The 19,078-nt window shown below is 49.8% G+C and overlaps 4 protein-coding genes across 4 annotated transcripts; 1 reads left to right on the top strand and 3 right to left on the bottom strand.

The window, feature by feature from the left end:
* Positions 1-247: 247 nt before the first annotated feature.
* Positions 248-1,534, bottom strand: EDB91DRAFT_1060292 (uncharacterized protein; the record flags this gene model as incomplete). The annotated part of the gene is made up of 5 exons (XM_041314331.1): positions 248-443; positions 495-969; positions 1,014-1,158; positions 1,247-1,345; positions 1,400-1,534. 5 exons carry the CDS (start codon positions 1,532-1,534, stop codon positions 248-250), a joined length of 1,050 nt encoding a protein of 349 aa, XP_041172415.1.
* A 654-nt stretch (positions 1,535-2,188) lies between these two features.
* EDB91DRAFT_1253308 (uncharacterized protein) lies at positions 2,189-3,365 on the top strand (the record flags this gene model as incomplete). Its single annotated transcript, XM_041323625.1, has 5 exons — positions 2,189-2,485; positions 2,532-2,549; positions 2,606-2,647; positions 2,707-2,916; positions 2,970-3,365. The coding sequence occupies 5 exons, from the start codon at positions 2,189-2,191 to the stop codon at positions 3,363-3,365; spliced, it is 963 nt and encodes a 320-aa protein (XP_041172416.1).
* Positions 3,366-4,325: 960 nt separating this feature from the next.
* On the bottom strand, positions 4,326-4,649 carry EDB91DRAFT_1060304 (uncharacterized protein; the record flags this gene model as incomplete). The annotated part of the gene is made up of 1 exon (XM_041314333.1): positions 4,326-4,649. The coding sequence occupies one exon, from the start codon at positions 4,647-4,649 to the stop codon at positions 4,326-4,328; it is 324 nt and encodes a 107-aa protein (XP_041172417.1).
* Positions 4,650-12,846: 8,197 nt separating this feature from the next.
* On the bottom strand, positions 12,847-18,992 carry EDB91DRAFT_1085955 (nucleoporin Nup186/Nup192/Nup205; the record flags this gene model as incomplete). The annotated part of the gene is made up of 12 exons (XM_041315970.1): positions 12,847-12,951; positions 13,010-13,215; positions 13,272-13,395; positions 13,452-13,591; positions 13,649-13,723; positions 13,778-14,021; positions 14,125-14,226; positions 14,281-14,378; positions 14,465-14,664; positions 14,707-15,173; positions 15,229-16,518; positions 16,545-18,992. Coding segments are annotated over 12 exons (5,499 nt in total), but the record flags the coding sequence as incomplete, so codon positions are not given.
* Between the last annotated feature and the right edge of the window lie 86 nt (positions 18,993-19,078).

Here is a 19,078-nt window from a genome sequence, read left to right on the forward strand (position 1 = left end):
GATAGAGGATTGCCTGATATTTTTCCAAGTCAAGTGATTGGGAATAATGGAGAATTGAAGCGACAAAAGCTTGTAGAAGAGTTGATGGCATTTCGACAAATGTAACAGAAGTATTTGATGAACTACTATTAACAAGTGTATATAATAGAAAGGTGTTACAAAGTGACTAGAAGTTGACCATAAAGCAGAAAAAAAATTATCAAGAGGTGAAGGCAGAAATTATACCGAGACTCATCAAAGAAATACCCTAATCAAAATCTGGCCAATCTGGAGAGTAACGAGCACGCTTCACAGGCTCAGCCTTGTCATGCATCAGTTCACGGAGCTTTTCATGATACTCGTCAACATCCCAAATTCTGGCCTCAAACTCTTTGAGCAGCAGTTGGCGCTCTTGAAGCTTCCTCTCTGCTGTAGCACGAGCATTGATAGCATCTAAACTGGCCCTTTGCATATATAAGTGTAAGGTCAATTGAAATATAAATAAAAAAATGTACTTCTGCATGTTAATGAGTGTCTCGTCAAGGGTCCGCTTCTTCGGCACCTTGGAGATCCGTTGTCTCGCTTTGGTGAGACTATCTTGTAACATTGATGAAGATTTCAGAGCTCGCTTAGTTGTTGGGGTAGGGGTTGACTGCGAGGATGGAGGAGGATCATTCTCCTTGTCATTGACATCATAAAGAGGTTGAGAAAAGTCAGAAGGATCTATGATATTATTGAAAGGAGACTCAAAAGATGGCGAGATTCCATGCTGTGCTGCCTCGTTCTGAAGGGCTGTGTGGAGGCTCTGGATCTGTGAAAAATTCTCCGATGCAAGTTCTGGTCCTTCGTCATCACTCGGAGGCTGGTAGTGCACAGTCTTCCTGCCATGTGGGCCAACACCAGTAGTGATGGCTATCAGAGTGACATTTGGACAGGAGGATAAGATTTGATGGAGGACAGGAAAGAATTTGAACTGCTCAACAATCTCGTCTGCATGATGTTAGAATTATTCTGATGGAAAGTAAGTAACATACCCCAAATACATTGTGCTTTTGGAGTTGTGGTTGTGTTGGGTCCATCAGCGGGGACATAGCATTCGAAAAATTCATTGTCGGAGACATTGCTGTTCACGTCAGATTGGATCCCTTCACCAGTTTTTCGGAGACGTCGAGCATGCACCTTGTATTTTTTCGTTAAGCTGAGCAGAATTGTAAGCTGGAAAATAGTGAAAAAAGCGCAACACTCACTACTCGTACTTTCATTTGACTTGGTCCCCCATTGCAACAGCATTCTGGCTGTGCAATTGTGGGAAAACGGCAGCTGCCATGCGCTGATATACCATCACTTTGCTATCTCCTGACGTGTTCTGGCACAGAAACATCATATCTTGTATCACATATGACAACTTTGACTCACTGACCTCGCCCTTCTTCCGTTTGCCTAGAAGCATGACTCTGTTCTCCGAAAGTTCAATCTGCACCAATAGCTGCCAGACCAAGTCGTCGGTCCAGACAATCTCCGGGATTGTGACACCGTTATCCTTCTTCTTCGCCATATGCGCAGATCTGATTGATGGTGAGTAGAAGGTAACAAACAATACTTTTTTACAATTACTTTGTATTATCTAATTATGCAAACTACGTTTTAGGTGATGACACCATGGGCGTAGGCGGTGGGCGTGGGCACCCAACTTTGAATGTCCCTAATGTCGCCTTGAATCAGGTGGAAGCTCATGGAGTCATGTACGCGCAAATAAGCTGTCTTTCTGACCACGGCTGCAGTTCAACAAGAGTCAATTCCCCCAAAAGTACAATTAGTGTGTACGGGGCACGCTCTATGTGGATGACCAGCGAGAATGGACAGAACACGATCATCGCGTTGGCATTGATAGTATTGTGCGATGACAGACAGTGCAAATTTGCCTGCCAATGAAAGTAAATGGTGAAAAGGTCTACAAGTTAGGCCCAGCTCGGCAACTGAGTCCAGTTCAATTTTCGCTGGTCACCCGCCAAAATCACATCAGATCGACCCAACACATTTTTTCCATCAAAACGTCTAATTTAACTCAACCAGTGTGTGTGCTCAACAAAAAAGTTTGATTTTGATGGGTTAGATCAATCTATGGGTATCTACTTGTAGCACTAATACAGGTTGTTGTCTCTGGCAATCCAATTCTTCCATCTCATCCCTCCCTTTCTGACTGATTCAGATGTCACCCGAAAACAAACAATCTCAGGCTGGCCCTATTGCTGAGTCCACTGCTGTGACTGACAAAGGCACGAAGACCAAACCGAAAGCACCGAGTGCGAGCACAAAGACAGTTTGGAAGTCCAGTGACAATGCTGTGTTGATAGCAACACTTCTGAAGGAACGGGAGGGTCATCAATCTGACTCAGGATTCAAACCGAAGTCATTCATTGCTTGCGCGGAAGCACTCAAAGGGAGTGAGAAGACAAGTGGAGATGTTGCGAAGACATCTGGCTCATGTCATGATCATTGGGGAAAGGTATGTCTTGTATTCTATTTGTGATACATTCTAACTGTGCTCTCAGCTCAAAAAAGACTTCGCTGTTATTAAAAAAAACTCTGGGAACAATCTGGATTTGGCTGGGACAACACTTTGAAGATTGTAACTGCCCCACCAGATGTCTGGGAGAAATATCTCACAGTAAGTGGATCTCATCAGATCTGCATGACTCAGAGGTGCTGACCATAATGCCTCGACAGACACACACAAAAGCAAAAGTCTGGAGGAAGAAATCTTTTCCACTCTATGACAGCATCCAGATTCTTGTCAAGGGGATTATTGCAACTGGCGAAAATGTCTTTTGTGTGGGCATGACTACCACAACCAAAATTGTTGACACCACCCTCCCATTCAACTATCCTGCTGATTCAGGTGAAGAACATGAATTGTTGGATGATGAAAATGATGAGGTATGTTTTTTTTATTTAAATACATGATCTATTGGCTCACGGCTATCTACCAGGATGTCAATGACTTGCAGACACCCATCAAATGGAAATGTTCAGCTGAAATGACACCATTTGGTAGTAGCCGCAAGTGCCAGTCAACTGGCTGTGCCATCCATCGTTCTTCGAGTGGTCGTGGCTCAGGTACTGATGCCATGTTTTCAGTTGCTGGAGCTATTGAGACACTTGCTGATAAATTTGACGAGTCTGGTGGGCTCACTTCTCCAGAATGTTGTAGTGCTGCCATCCACTGTCTCAAAGATGATGCTGAGTTGTCCGAAACTGAGCAGGTGACAGCCGTTTGGTTGTTCTCTCGTCAAACTGCAATTGCAGATTCATACCTCACAATCAAGAAAAAGTCAACTCACACTTGTTACATTCAGTCAGAGTTAGCTGAATTTAGTCTAGGATAGTACACTCTGTGTATTTAAAATGTACTGATAACTATCCCACATAGCTTTGGCAATAGCATCCCTAAGCTTGGAAGCCTGAACTTGTTCTGCAGATGAGATATCACCTCCAAGACCCTTGAACCCATCTATCACTGCCCTGATAATATCACCATGGGGAGTTTCACATGCCTCTGGGAGGTCATTGTTGTCGTAAATACGGATGAAATTGTGTAGTACACAGATAGCAGGGACCATTTTTGCCTGTGCTGTGAGATCATACTCGGGAGAAACCACAGGAAGCCGAAAACACCTTTTGACCACTCCGAAAATTCATTCAATGACATTACGGGCTTGTGCATGACGCAAATTGAAAAGTTCACGATAGTTTTTGGGCCTATACAAGTCATGAGAAAATAATAGCATGATAGCAGAAATGAAATACCGTAAACCAATCCTACCCCACTCGTTTAGATGGTATCATTCTCCATGGTATGGGATCATGAGCCCATTGCAAATTGGAAAGCCTGCATCAGCGAGAAAATATTTACCAGGAGGGATAGTCAGGTTACTTCATTGAGCATCCTCATAGATGTGTCCATCAGCAGCACTGCCCTCCCAACCACTGAGAATATATGTAAACCGCAGATCTTGTGAGCATGCAGCAAGCACATTCTGTGAGAGACAACCTTTTCGGTTGCGGTAACATGCCACGGCATCATCAGGAACAAAAGCATCCAAATGAGTCCCGTCAATTGATCCTTGGCAGTCTTGGAAGAATGGATAAAATTTCAGCTTGTCCTCGATCTCAGGTGCAAGTGGGGTGGTCGCGTCAGGAAGTCGTACATAGGCATTATAGAAAGCATCAGACATGAGGAGGTTGAGAATGCAATGGATGGCTCTGATAAGCAGAAGTCAAATTCTAAACTCGTCAATAATTATTATGGTGGCGCACTTTGTGAGAGTACTTGGACTGCGCTGAAATCATTCTTCAAGATGACGCTGGGGTAGGCCAGTTACAGCAAGATACAGGAATATTCCAAGCTGCTCTTCAGCCGAAACATGTCTTGTGTCATGAAGGCCATGTTTGATTAGCTCATGGAGAAGGGCCTGGAATACATGTTTATTCATTCCCATTGCATCGTAAAAATGCTGAGGATGGCCAGCCAGAAGCTCATTCAACCATTGTTGGCCAGTGAGCTTGGAAGTATTTTTGGGAGTTTTGTCGTAGCGGGCAGCATAATGATGTTGAGTAATGGAAGCAGCAGCGAGTGCAATAGTGATGACAGCTGCCTGTTTTTTCTTCATTTTCAAGCATGCAAAGTGCTTTCAAGTAATGTTGATTGCCATCAGCAAGTACAGTAGGGTACACTAGAAACAAACTCACTGCCCAGTTTGGGCCATTTCGCTGGTCTAATTTAGCCAACCATCAATTGAACCTGACCAGCGAAAATTGAACTGGATTCAGTTGCTGAGCTGGGCCTTAGTGATCAAGACAAACGGACGAGCAGATGGAAGGGGTGCTTTTTGCATGCTCTACCGAGCACACAACGATAGCGAGTGCTCAAGCAAATCGGACAGCGTGTGGAGCTCATGTGGAGCACAGACAGGAGAGTCATGCGAATTGGTTCCATGGGATCAAACATTTTGTCCTTACATATATTAGATATTATTGCCAAGACTGAGTACTGAGGCCTGAGGCCCAGTAGAAGTCCACTGTTTTGAAAATGGCTGAGGTTGCATGAAATCGTCTAAACTAAGCAACACAATCTCGACAGAAAAATAAGACTAATAGCACATGTGCAAATGTGCGTGATTGTACGTGATTGTCTCAGATTGTTTAGATGCAATATTTGCATGTCACCTAGATTGTGCCAGATCTGCTCGTATTGCCTGGCTGCAATGCTCATTATGTCGTCCTGGATTGTGCTAGATCTGCTGATATTGTGTAGTATACATTACAGGTAGACAGATATAATAAAACTTGGCACATCCCGCCACCGTCTGTTACAGCCCGCACTTGTTCTAGCCTGCGCTCCATTCATATGCAGCTGTGCTTTGTCCGATCCCGAAAGGCAGTGAGATCACAAGAAGTTGGAGGGAGTGTGCTGTCACTGACAGTGATCCTCATGAGGATGATCAAGATAATGCAGAGGCAGTGAGGTCGCAAGAAGTCAGAAGGAGAGTGGTGTTGCTATACTTTCTGGGCGGCGAGCTTGTCATATGACTGATTAAATATGTTAGTCTGAGACAAGGACAAATGATACAGAAGGCACACTTTTTCTGTGCTTCTGACAGTCCATCGTAGTAGGTCTTGAACTCAGCTGCTGATCCGGTGTTAAGACCGTGCTCAGGGGTAAAGCGGAGTCTGAGGGGCTTGGCTTCAGCTCGTATGCTGCACCCCTTACCTGAGTACGTGCCCCTAATTTCAGAATGTAGTCCGACATGAATTCTATGGGTTCCGACAGGACGTCAGAACGGGGGTCCTCTGAAGGAGGACCGATGGACTACTAGGTGAGCACGGGAAAGTCGGGCAGGGGTTGTTCCGCCCAACAGGAGGGAAGCGGGAGAATACTGCGGTCAGAACCAACAGTAGAAGCGGAGCAGAAGGAACTGCTTTGGACAAAGTCCGAAGCAGAGCAGAACAGAGGGGACGGATACGAGAGTGCAGGGTCTAGTTCCGACACATGGGAAGTTGGAGGAGCGGAGGGACGGGGGAGCGGGGGAATGAGGGAATGGGCGAATGGGGGAACATAGGATCAGAGGATCAGAGGATCAGAGGATGGCCAACCTAGGGAGTCAATCCCCTAGGCCAGCTTTAACAGGGGTTGACTAGGATCAGGCCCAAGTCAAAGAACAGAAGAGCAGGGCTTAGAAAAGGTAATATTCAGACTGAGTATCTACAGACAAATGTACATATGTTTATATACTATCAGTGATGAGCATAGCATAGCAGAAGGCTATGTGCTGAGTGTACAGGATTACAATAGGATGACTGAGACATATGAGAATAAGGCTTGGGGAACAGTATGTACGCGATGGATCAGAATCGCTAGGGTATAGGGATTACCGGTGATCCAAAAAGCAGAACTATGATACTAAACGGGGATAGGACCAGTTGAGTGGTTCCTAGTCTAGGAGGGGACCGGTGAGGCAGTCGGACAGACTAATAGTTGGGTGGGACAAGACAAGTGGAACCAAGCAGGTTGGAAAAGCGGAGGGAGTAGGAGTAGGATCAGGCGGACCAATAGGGCGGAGGAGCAGAACCCCAGATAGGGTCAGATGGAAGGGGTATGGTGTCGGAGGACATAGGGGTAGTGTCAGAAAAGCGGAACTGGGTCGGGTGGAGGTAGCAGGGCTAATCTGCTGAGATGCACTTCGTGCATTGTCGGAGAAGGAGGAATGGAGCGGATGGGGAAACAGGGGGTTGGACCAGCAGTAGGGATGCTTATAGGTGGTACTGGGGGTACTCAGATCCGGTATATGACATCTGGTCTTGTTGCAAGTGAGCCATTCACGTGTTGGAGGAGATTGAGTTGGTTATGCAGTTATGTGGTAATACTTACTAGTAATTTGTATCGGATCGGTGGCAATGGTGACTGGTGGGACGGCCCCATCAGATGCATCAGAGGGATCTAGGGAGTGTTCTGGGGTCAGTATAGTAGCCATCTCTACAAGTCACGAGCACAGGACAATTCATAAATGTGAGCCAGGGGGAAAGATAATGCATGAAAGCACCAATCAACAACTCACCAAAGGATGAATATATGCGCATACAGTCACTCAAACATACCCTTGAGCCCTCGCTTTAATCACAGATGGGAGAAAATGTGTCTCTATGAGTCATGAGCACAGAACACGAATAATTGTCGTAAATGTGAACCACCAGTGGGTAAGACAGGTGAAAGCGTGGATCAACAACTCACCAAAGGATGAATATATGTGCATATTAAAGTGAGTTTAGGCGAGCAGGGACGAACAAGGAGCTGGTAAGAATATATACTAAGGGTATGTTAGCTCGTTATAAGTAAACGGAAATAATAATGACTTACATCTCAGTCTCGAGATACTCGACTGAGATGTTCTAACGTGGTACTCAATACTTTATAGTAGTTAGCATAGTGATACGAATAAATGGTAGCATAGGTAATATATTGTTAAGTCTCGGCCGACATCACCTTGTCGCTCGTCACATAGACTGGTTGTGCTCGCAATGTCTCACTCTGACATCTCATTTCCTCCTCCCGGTCCGTGCCTCAAAACATCACCACTCAACACATATATTCACTTAAACATTCCCTCCAGTCCTCAGAATCAGATTCTGAGTGAGAGGGCCTCTAAAATCACCAGAGGGAAAAGAAAGTTATTAGAAGTAGGTGGACCAATGATTGACTGGAGTGAACTTGGGAGATGGTTGGAGTGAAGATGATGGTTGGGGAGAAAGAGGAAAGACAGTTGAGGGAAAAGCTGTGGTTGGGGACTTAGGATTCTCAAATACTCCAAGTCGTCCTAAATCCGCGGACCCGGGACTCGGATAAGCTTCGCCATCGACGTTGTGTAAAATGTATGCAATTTGTTGTGTGCAACATGCAATGTGCAGTGACGACGTTAGAGACATACAACCTCGCACAATCTCAGACTAGTGCACTAACACCGCCAGCCAATCTCAAACAATCTCAGCTTCGTCTCAAAATTTCGCACAATCTCGCACAACCTCAGCCATTCTGGGAACAGTGGACTTCTACTGGGCCTGAGGCCTGAGGACACCCAGTTGGCACTTCAGAATTGCTTCTCCGCGTACTACTAGCTGATGCATAGCCTAATGTTTATGTAGAACGCGCAAGACTTCATGCATGTCTCAGATCTGGCTGTGCAGCTCATTAAATCGTGGTAGCAGCCTCGTGTCTTGCAAACACATAAGCACTCACTGACTCGTCCTTAAGCGCTTAAGCCTCAACAATTCCACCACCATCCAGCAAGCGTTCTTTCCACACCACTCGAACGAATTTCCTTCCATTCTTAAGCAGCTCTCACGCCCTGTAATTTTTACAACTTGATCGTCTTGCCGCCTAGCTCAATACAGTCGTACAGACTTACCGACAGCTTGACAATATCGTGACACGACTTCACAACTTACTACACCCCCAAACGTCCAAGTGATAGGTTGGACTTTGTCGATCCTTTCGTATGTCACCACTCGAGATAACCCGCGCTCCTATGATTTCTAACCACACTCGTCGAAACCACCTAGTACTTCCCGAGTTGTTCTAATCCTTTTCATCATTTATCGTCGGGACCAATGGATCAATGTCAGTATTTCCATCTTCTTCACCCTCTCTCGCTCTCTGATATCATTAATAGCTCGGGGTGATTCTGAAGGAACGTGGCAGGAGCTGTCCAAGGTCGCTGTTATTGGTGCTGAATACGACTCCCGCGAACGTCAGCCCCATCCAAAATGCTTAGAGGGGACGCGGGTGGACCTGCTCAACTACATCTACAAAATATTAGACAACCGAGAGAAGAGTCAACTTATTTGGCTGCATGGCACGGCAGGCGTAGGAAAGTCTGCCGTTGCGTTCACTGTAGCTGAAAAGATGAGAGGTCTGAAAATGACAGAGGAGACGACAGTAGAAATGCGACTCGGGGGGACATTCTTTTTCTCGCGCAAGCATACGAAACGATGCACGACTGGTTATTTCTTTGCAACACTAGCCCACCAACTCGCCATCAATTTTCCCAGCGTCCGGAAGGACGTCAAAAAGGCTATCTTTGAGAATCCTACACTTCTATACGCCGACAAGTCTATTCGCGACCAGATGGAGAGGCTGTTTTCTCCAACCTCTGCGGAAGCTTCAATCCAGACTGCGCCAGTGTCCGCCTTTGACGTTCGTTCTTGACGCCCTCGACGAATGCACATCAGAAAGCGAGCTTGCTGATCTCGTCTCACTGCTCGGTCAAGCTCTCCGTCAACCGGATATACCCGTTACGCACATTCTTCTCACGAGTCGCTCGGAATCGCACATCTCTAAAGCCATGCAGAAGGAAGAGCTACGCCCGATGGTGTGCGAGATACCAGTGCAAACGACTGGGAAGGGCGTCGCTGCCATCATCTCGTTAGATGGTGTAGATGTTGACAAGGATATCTATATGTTTTTGCAACATTCCTTCAGAGAGCTGCAAAGTCGCCATTCCAATTTCCCGCAGCCAACAAAGGCTCAATTCGAGCGGCTGGCGAGCCGAGCGGGCAGACGTTTTATCGTGGCGTCTACTATGTTGAAGTTTATCGATGATGGATACAATGATCCCCGCGATCGGCTTCATCTCATGCTCGAGCTGACAAGCGACCTGCTACCAGGAACAGAGGTGTACAAGTTATATGACCTCATCCTCTCCACATGTGCTGACCCCGGGCGGGCATACCAGCACTTGTCCGTTGTTGCTGCGCTGGCGGACCCTCTGCCAGTCTCACAAATATCGGAGCTTCTTGGCCCTGGTCAGGGCAGGGATCTCGAGGCAGCACTGGTGCAACTACGGTCTGTTGTTAACATTCCTACCGACAGCACTCTCCCCGTGAATACCTATCACTTATCTGTTCGTGACTACGTATCCGATCCGTCAAACTGCAGCCTCCCTGAAGTACAACATATGACCACGGCCCATTCACTGCTCGCACATGCCTCTTTACGCTTGCTTATAGAAGATATCCCAGAAAGGCCGAACCTCTTGGATGCGCTCTCAGACTTCAAGAGGCAGAGCCAAACTATGCAATCCTGGCGCATGCAACGCCGTCCGCCCAAGGACTTAATGCGCTCATTAGCTTTCATTGTCCAGCCCCTGGAGCCACTGCAAATTCTTACAATTCTTCTGTGGCTTCGGGGAGACCGCAGTTCAAATTTGCAAGCCTGGCTATCGACACTGGATGGGCATGCATGGCTGCAAACCCAAGAAGGGAAACACTGGTTGCGGACGCAGGGGGGGGAGGACTGGCAGAAGACAGAGAGCGGACAAAACTGGCAGTGGAAGCTGAGCCCGCCATCGGACAACAGCACGCGACTAGAACCATTCAACGCACGGGACTCCCCGCAGATCCCGAGCTTTCCGGCGACCAAAAACAGCACGGAACTGGACCTCCAGTACACTGAACCGTCTGCGGAACATGCGCTTCCCTGTGGTCAACATTCGGCCTTCGTAAATCCACTCAGGCGAGAGGAGCTGGTAATTCCAACAAGCAGAGAGCCAGAGTGGCCACTGCCGGGCGCACAATGGTGGCTGCGGACTGAGAGCGGGCGTGAGTGGCTGCGGACTAAGAGCGGGCGTGAGTGGCTGCAGACCCCGACAGGGCTGATGTGGCTGCAGACCCTGGACGGGAGAGAGTGGCTGCAGAACGAGGGTGGGGGGGAGTGGCTGCAGACAGAGAGTGGGACAGAGTGGTTGCAGACCGAGGGTGGGACAGAGTGGCTGCAGACCCTGGACGGGAGAGAGTGGCTGCAGAACGAGGGTGGGGGAGAGTGGCTGCAGACCGAGAGTGGGACAGAGTGGCTGCAGACCGAGGGTGGGACAGAGTGGCTGCAGGCCCCGACTGTACAAGAGTGGCTGAAGACCGGGGGTGGGTGCGAGTGGCTGCTGACCCCGACAGGGCAGATGTGGCTGCTGAACCCGACAGGGCAGATGTGGCTGCTGACCCTGAACGGGAGAAAGTGGCTGCAGACCGAGAGTGGGAGAGTGTGGCTGCAGAGCGAGGGCGGGTCAGAGTGGCTACAGACCGACGATGGGACAGAGTGGCTGAAGACCAAGGGCGGGTGCGAGTGGCTGCAGATCGACGATGGGACAGAGTGGCTGACGACCGAGGGCGGGTGCGAGTGGCTGCAGACACCGAGCGGGCGATGGTGGCTACTGACCCAGGGCGGAGGAGAATGGCTACAGACCCCGAATGGGAGAGAGTGGCTGCAGAGTGGGGGCGGGTCAGAGTGGTTGCAGGGCTCAAGCGCGCGACAGTGGCTGAAGACTCTGACTGGGCAAGAATGGCTGCAGACCCCAACCGGGCAGAGGTGGCTACTGACCCTGGGCGGGAGAGAGTGGCTGCTGACCCTGAACGGTGGAGAATGGCTACAGACCCCGAACGGTAGAGAGTGGCTGCAGAGTGAGGGCGGGTCAGAGTGGCTGCAGGACTCGAGCGCGCAACAGTGGCTGAAGACTCCGACTGGGCAAGAATGGCTGCAGACCCAAAGTGGGCGAGGGTGGTTGCTGACGCAGGGTGGGGGAGAGTGGTTGCTGACACAGGGTGGGGGAGAGTGGCTGCTGACCCCGAACGGGGTGGAACGGCTGCAGATCGAGGGTGGGCCAGAGTGGCTGCAGGCCCCGAGTGGGTTGCAGTGGCTGCAGACCTCGGGCGGGCGAGAATGGCTACAGACCCAGAGGGGGCGAGAGTGGCTGCGGACGCCCCATGGTCAATCATGGCAATCAACTCCTGCGGCGTCTGTTTGGGTAACAATGAGAGAGTTCTCGAGCACGTCGGAGGCAGTCAACAGATTCAAAATCATCCGAAAATCGCGCTTGCAGCCAGCTTTTCAAGCAATCCAACAGTTCAAGAGCTTGCCGGATTTCCTGATGTTTCCGGCATTCCTGGCCTTTAGCCACCACCCAGATCATTCAACAAAAGATTGTTTCACACCAGATACGCAAACCATTCACACCATGAAGGCTTTTTCAAGTTTCGCAAGCGGTGCACGGGTACGAATTCTATCAGCTTCAGATGCTCTCAAGTACGCCTGTCAAAATTGGGCCTTTCATCTCTCGCGAGTTGCGAACCCGTGGGACGATACTCTCAACCCCATATTTACGACGTTCTGGAATAATCATCTCCTCTCCTGGCTCGAAAGGCAGTGGTCTTTGAAGGGCCTGCGATCTTGCCTCGTTGTTCTATCCGAAGGGCAGAAACTTGCAAAGGTCTGTATTTCCAGTAGTTTTCATGATGCAGCACCTGACCCGCACATATAGAAACGTCTCCAAGCCACGATCACCCCAGCAAAGAGTCTGAACTTGTTGCTTTTCGCATTCCGTCTTATTTTCAGGCGTTGAACTACATATTATCTCAGCTTTTTTCATTCCGACGTCATTAGGCCGGTGTAGTGGATCATATGAGTCGCTGCAAAAGCCCATCTAAGTCCTTGATTCAGAATATATCATAGATATCTACATGCAAGACAACTCCTGTGACTTCAATATTGACGAGGTCGGAGGAACACCGAGAATCGGAAACCTCCTAAAACCTCTAGTTCCAATCCTCATGTAGATCATTCTGGTGACACGTGAAGCATGATAGAAGCAGTTGCCGCAGCAGGAATCGAAGCATGAACGGCTGTATCCTACCATCCGCACACGTGCACGATAACTATGTAACTACTTCCTCATTATAAGTTATCCTCATGGGCCAATCAGTCCATCCTGAGCGCAGTATTACTGTGCGATAATTTTGAGAACACAACCAATTACAACAACGAAACATCTACTCCAGAGCCTCATGCAACCCAACCGTGTCCCTCAACCTCCGCGACATAATCTCAATATATCCCTGGTATGATTGCCACTCAGTTCCCAGCGTATCCACCGTCTGACAGGACCATCGCCGTCATCAAAAACCACGCGAACACAGAAGCGAAGGAACTTACCAAATCCAGTGTTGATAACCTCGCCAGCGCACCAACTAATCTTTTGCCCGCGTTCGCCTTGAACGAATCAGAATCTGGAGGTGGAAGAAGCCTGAGAGTGCTCTTCATATTCATGGCTGGCGCTGAGGTAGCGCTGCTCGACATGTCACGCTCGACATAGTTCACCAGATGGCGCCACAGCAACAATAGCACCATCTCAGTAGTGCCTGCGCATACACTCGGTTAATATCACCCAACAATGCATTTCGATATCAATTCTCACCGAGCATGTTTTTGACCTCATCCTGAGCCTCGTTCCTGAGCCGCTCATACTCTCTGAATATCAACGATCTCTTCTGCGTAATATCTAGATCTTGCAGGAAAGCGGGATCAGATACGCTGACGATCTGCGAACCAAAAGTTCAAACCCAAACTCTTGATACAGACATGCAGGCAGGCGTACCTCTTGGATATTGTCGACTCGAATATGATCTCTCGAGGACAATTCAGCAGACAAGTCAGCTATTTGTTTCAACGTCTCTGAAAGATCGTCGCACAGTCCATTCAGCGTCTCGATGGCATCGCCGACTGTTGGTATGGTGGCTATGCCAAATCGTTGTAAGACAATGAGGGGTGGCAGTAAAGAGGACGACCACATACCTACGAAACGAGACGACCGCTCGTCATGTCGAGGGACCGTGACCACAGGAGAAAGCACCAGCGTGATCTCAGGTTCTGCAGTGAAAAATAAAATCAACCAGCGCTCCAGCCAAGCATCTACTACCTTACCAGTGAATTCACTAGCAGTTCCCAGATACTCCACGATCGCCTTGAGGAGCAACCGTTCTTGGCGCCTCAAACTCAGGTCAAATTGAGTAGTCGATCCGTGCCCGGGTGCAAAGACGCTAGCTTGCGAAACTTCAGTGTCCGTCTGAGGTTTCACCGCTTGATTCCAGCTTCTATTTCCAAGGCACCTCGCTGCAAGGCCCAACACAGCACTGTGAATACCACCAAACCCAGAATTTGTCGACATCTAGACCACCATTGTCAGTACTCCAGTAACACAAAGCATGTAACGGGGACTCACCAGCTCAGATTTCGGAACGGAGCGTTAGGATACTTCTGCTCAGCGATACCACGAGGTGGATTTCTTGAACGATCGACAACCCAATCTCTTCAGAATCGTTTTTTAGGAGGATGATGATCGTCTCTCGATGGCTGGATAAAAAGTCGAGCGCCTGATAGCGAGTTAGTCAACGCCCACCCACAAAAAAAGTGAAAAGTAAACTTACCTGACTACTCGCTGTAGCATGCTGAGCTCCCAACGTCGTCAGCATCCCAGCAACAAGCTGAAGCGCCGGCATGAAAATCTGGTGGTATCGCTGAATAGCTGAAGGCAAGAAGGAATCCTGGTCTTCATAAACAACTCAGCACCCAAAAAAAAAATACCTCCGAGGAAGACAAAAACCAACACACCCATAAACGACTGATCTGCTTCTGGTCTCGTGTCCAAGAACTCGCACTGACTCAGGATCGGGAAAATTCGAGCTTCAAGCAACCGTTCCGCCCCCGGCCTCGTTTGTGCCATCCGTATCAAGAAGGACATCTTCGCCTCGTAAACGTACAGAGGATTCAGATCATCTGCATCATTCCCTTCAGTTTTGTCCAGATAAAGCCTACTCACTGTGCACGCACCTGGGTCTGGTTTCAACACATACTGCATTTGCGACTCCGCTTCCTTGAGTCCCTGAACGAAGTTCGACAAAATCCCATAGCGAACCAAAGATGTAAGGAGCATGCGGGACTTGTCCGAGCGGCATAGCTGCGAGAGGGAGTCTAGCAGCATGAAAGCGACGGTCTTCCAAACTTCAGTACCATCGATAGCGTCCCGGGATACGATCGTGACCAGTCTCTCGAGCACGCTTTTCAACGCGGCCAGCGTACCCAGCTCTAGCGCCGAGACATTTGTTGCAGGCGTTGGCGTCCCACGGATGGATCGAGATTCATTCAGGGACAAATCATCGCGTGAGGAGATTGCAGAGAGAGACATCGACATCGACATCGACATCGATAACGAGTGCTTCCCAAATGTCTCCATTGACGCCTCTCCCGAAGGCCTCTGATCACTCCCTCCGATGAGGTGGAAGTAATTGATCAAAGAAGCGTATAGGTTGCCGCGAACCAGCTCCGAACGGTTGTTATCCAGGATACAGTCAAGGATGCTGCGAAGAAGCGCAAACAGTCCTCTCCGCAGGCAAAGAGCCCGCGTCAGTGTCCCCGCCAGCAGACTGAAGCATAACTTGATGACGTCGATCTTCACGCAGCTTCGTGATGCAAGACAGCACGGCTTCCGAAAGGAGAATCGCAGTAGGCTCCTGGATATCAGAGGAACGGATAGCAGTAGGTAGAACGTGTAGCAAGTCAAAGAGCATGTTTTCACGTCTGTCGTGCGGCAGACGCTGGAAGCACTTGGTAAGGGTGATGTCTAATAGCCTCCACCATGCTTCGTATCCGGTAGCGACAGCAAAAGCAACCTCACGGCGATTGTTTTCGATCGCACAGCTCTCCAAGACGTACGAGGTTTCAGCGTTCAGTTTGTCAGCGTGCGCGCTATTGGTGATTCGGCCTTGAGCGTGAAGGGAACGTCGCGCGAGCGTCAACAGGGACAACAGCGCAGATCTATCAACGACTTCGCACCCGGTGCTATCCACACGGATGCAGGACTGGAGGTTGAGCTGACCGAGAAGCTCCAGATCGACAGGATGGACGGCTAAGCTGTCTGACCAGTCAAAGCTAAGGGACTGGACAGACTCGATGATCCTAAGATGAGACTGGCCCATCTCCTGGAACGGTTGCAATGCATCCACATCCCAATCAAGCGTATCTTCACCAGGCATCGCTTCTGAGCCGAATATGATTTGCAAAACCTCCAGAATGCCCTTGTGGTGGCCTTTGCGGGTCAGGACGTGGAGATCAAGGGATACTAGGTCAAGGACGCGAGAGCGTACGCCCATGAACGATCGTAGAGTTGATACGCTGGTGATAACACGAGAACCGTCATGATATAGTACCTCGATGACAGGCTCCTCGTGCGTTTCTGGGGCTTTGGAAGGTATGGCTGCGAGGTGGCGCGCGAAGAAGTCTTCTCGCGTGCGTAGATATCGCATAGTGGACTCCGATGTCCGTGGGTGTACACAGAGCTGGTGGATCACCTGGTAGCAGCGCTCTGCCAGAGCAGGGATAGAAATGAACAATGGATCGACTTGGCGCGCAAGCCTGCGTTCGCGTTCGCGTTCTTTGCCTTTTGCGTGCACTCTTGGGACGCCGGCGTTGACAAGGTCAATGACGACATGGGCGCACGTTTTGCGTGCACCCATTGCGTGTGGATCTTGGATTTGATGCTCGTTTTCTGGGCCACCGAATAACAGGAAATGGCCGATAGTGGGAATGGTCGGTTTGGACGTGAGTTCTGGATGAGCAATTCGAGGATGGCAAGCCGTATCGCCTGATCGAGTGGTTCTTGCGCTTCTCTGTCATGAGCCCCAGCGCCGGTCACCTGTTCAGCCTGCGTCTCGCTAACATCTACATCATCGAATGACTCGACACTGAGTAGCTGCCTGAAACCGCTGAGGATGCGATCCGAGTCGTTGCTGCGCTCGATGAGGGTGGTCAGGTTTGCTGACCGACGATGATAATGCGTGACGATCTTGACGGCGAGAAGGACGAGCTCAGGGTATGAAGGGTACACGACATACGTAGCAATCGCAGGAATATGCTGCGTGCCATACGACAGCGCTTGATCGAAACGCGTGTAATACGACCGAGCATGAGCGACGCCGACAAACTGCGAGCTATCAAACTCTGTGAGGAGCGGTACGAGCACATCAAGGAAGATATCCTGGATGTCCAGAACGCGGTGGACGATTCGCAAAACACGCACGATCGTATTCTTGAAATGCGGTTCTTCATCTGCGAAACCTTTCTCGAAACCTTCTATGCCATCCACAATGTACGTCAAGATGCTGGTTTGTAATAGCGAGGTCGTCAAGAGACGCTGCATGACATCATACCCAGGGTGGACGAGGAGGGGAACGATGGCCTCCCGCTTCAAGACGACATCTTCACCCGATGAGACCAATAGCTCGAGATCGTAGCTCGCGAGGACTCGCTCGACGAAGGACAAACACAAGTCATTCATCTGCCACCTGTCTGAAGGTCGCCTATACTCTCTCCGCGGGATATTAGCGAAAACATTGTCGATAACGAAGGATATATAAGGTGCAATCCCAGGAAGACGATATGGTTGACCAAGGGCATCAGGAATGGTGTTCAGCGGCTCCGAATCCGTTACGAGGTCCTTCAAGGAAAGGCGTTTGGGAGTGTGAATGAGGGTGCTGAGGAGTTTGAGGAAGGGGATCGTAGCGGGATAGAGTTTATGAATTGATTCAACCTCGTCCAGCTCCACCTCGACGCCCTTGACGGGATGCAATACTCCCCCGACACGGGAAGAACTTGCACGGACGTTTATGACTTCTAACCGCTCCATCAATGTCCATACTGATCTGCATATCTCCACTCCAGCAACGCCCGCCCCGGGTTCACAAAATGCTGCGAGGGCGTCAAAGATGGCTCCCTTCAGCTCCAAGGGTATCCCAAGAGGTATCAGCGAGACCAGCGTTGGAATAGCCCTGAAGTGCGAGTTTCCGGAGATCGCGAGGCGGACAGCAACTGAGCACGATACTACCGTAGATAGAAGGCGGAGGAACGCTTGGGCGAGTAAAACATCGTTGGGTCCTATTGCAACCTGTTTCTGCTGCTGCTGTTGGGAGGCAGCTTGAGACTCGGCGAAATGTGATGACCGGAAGCCACTGAACGATCCTCCCAAGTTCTGTTGCGGAGGTGGATGGGGCTTGGGGCTACTGGGTGAAGCTGCCCAGGATTCTAGCAGAGCGAATATGATCAACCAGGACACAGCCGAACCAGCGCTGTAGTGCGATGAGCTTCCAGCTAGGCTGCTCCCCGGTACGACTTCTACACCACCTCTAGCAAGGAAGTTATATGCGAGCTCGCTGCATTGTTGGCCTTTTGCCAAACCAGACAACATATCGTATAACGCAGTGGACATGATAACATCACGAGTTTGCGTGGACCAGACTGCCCATTGAAGGAAGGAAGGAAGTCTGCCTGCATTGGTCTCCGTGAGCTCCAGATAGGTGAGACGATGGGTTTCGGTGAGTGGCGTAGCCCCCCAGAACTGCAGAGCTCGTTCGGGAGGAAGAATGGAGTATAGGAGACCAATGAAGTACAACATGGCGATATCGTTGCGAGGATTTGTTTGAGGGTCTGAGTCTGGCCCAGAATGCGTCAACGATCGGAAGAGACGTGCGCTGGCGAGAACGATGTCCTCCTGACGCTGCTTGATCTTGCGTAGCTCTGAGGATGCATAGGTGATAACCGAGCGCACGAGAGCATCGCAAGCATTCAGAACGGCGAGCTTAAAGTCTTCATGAGGTGGTTCTCTTAGTTGCTCCTGCTCAGGGGTAAGCTCAATGAAGGCTGCGAACGACGTGGCTGGGGAGGTTCTGGACCTCTGCTGCAGCTGGATAAGCGCTGTGGTGAGGTACGTAAATGCATCACCCTGGACGGCGTTCCAAATCTGAGTCTCAAGCTCTGATGTTTTGAAACCCTCCCTGGCCTCCAGAGAGGGGTCTCGGTGACGGGTCTCTGTCAAGAGGAGAGTCCACTTCAGCAACACGGTTGCTTTCAACCCAGTATCCTTCCATTCGGTAGTGCGGGAGAGCTTCTGCTTCATGTATGTTATCATTGTGTTGTCTGTAGCCAGCCGTTGGCGATTCTTGCCACCGACAGAAGAGGGGTCCACCAAATCAAAGGCAGCCAGAATGGCGGTGAGGACATAGAATGTCATAGCATCGTTAGGATTCACGGATAGCCAGTCGAGGGATGTCCGGATATCGGATACCGTGAGACATCCAAGACGGGCGATCTGGAAGTAGACAGTGGCAAGGTATCGTCTCTCGTATTTGAGTGAGTCGCAGCGTGCACTGAGGATGTCGTAACCCAGAGTGGGTG

Source organism: Suillus paluster (assembly GCF_016628075.1).
Source record: "Suillus paluster strain FC165 chromosome Unknown EDB91scaffold_82, whole genome shotgun sequence".
Lineage (NCBI taxonomy): Eukaryota > Fungi > Basidiomycota > Agaricomycetes > Boletales > Suillaceae > Suillus > Suillus paluster.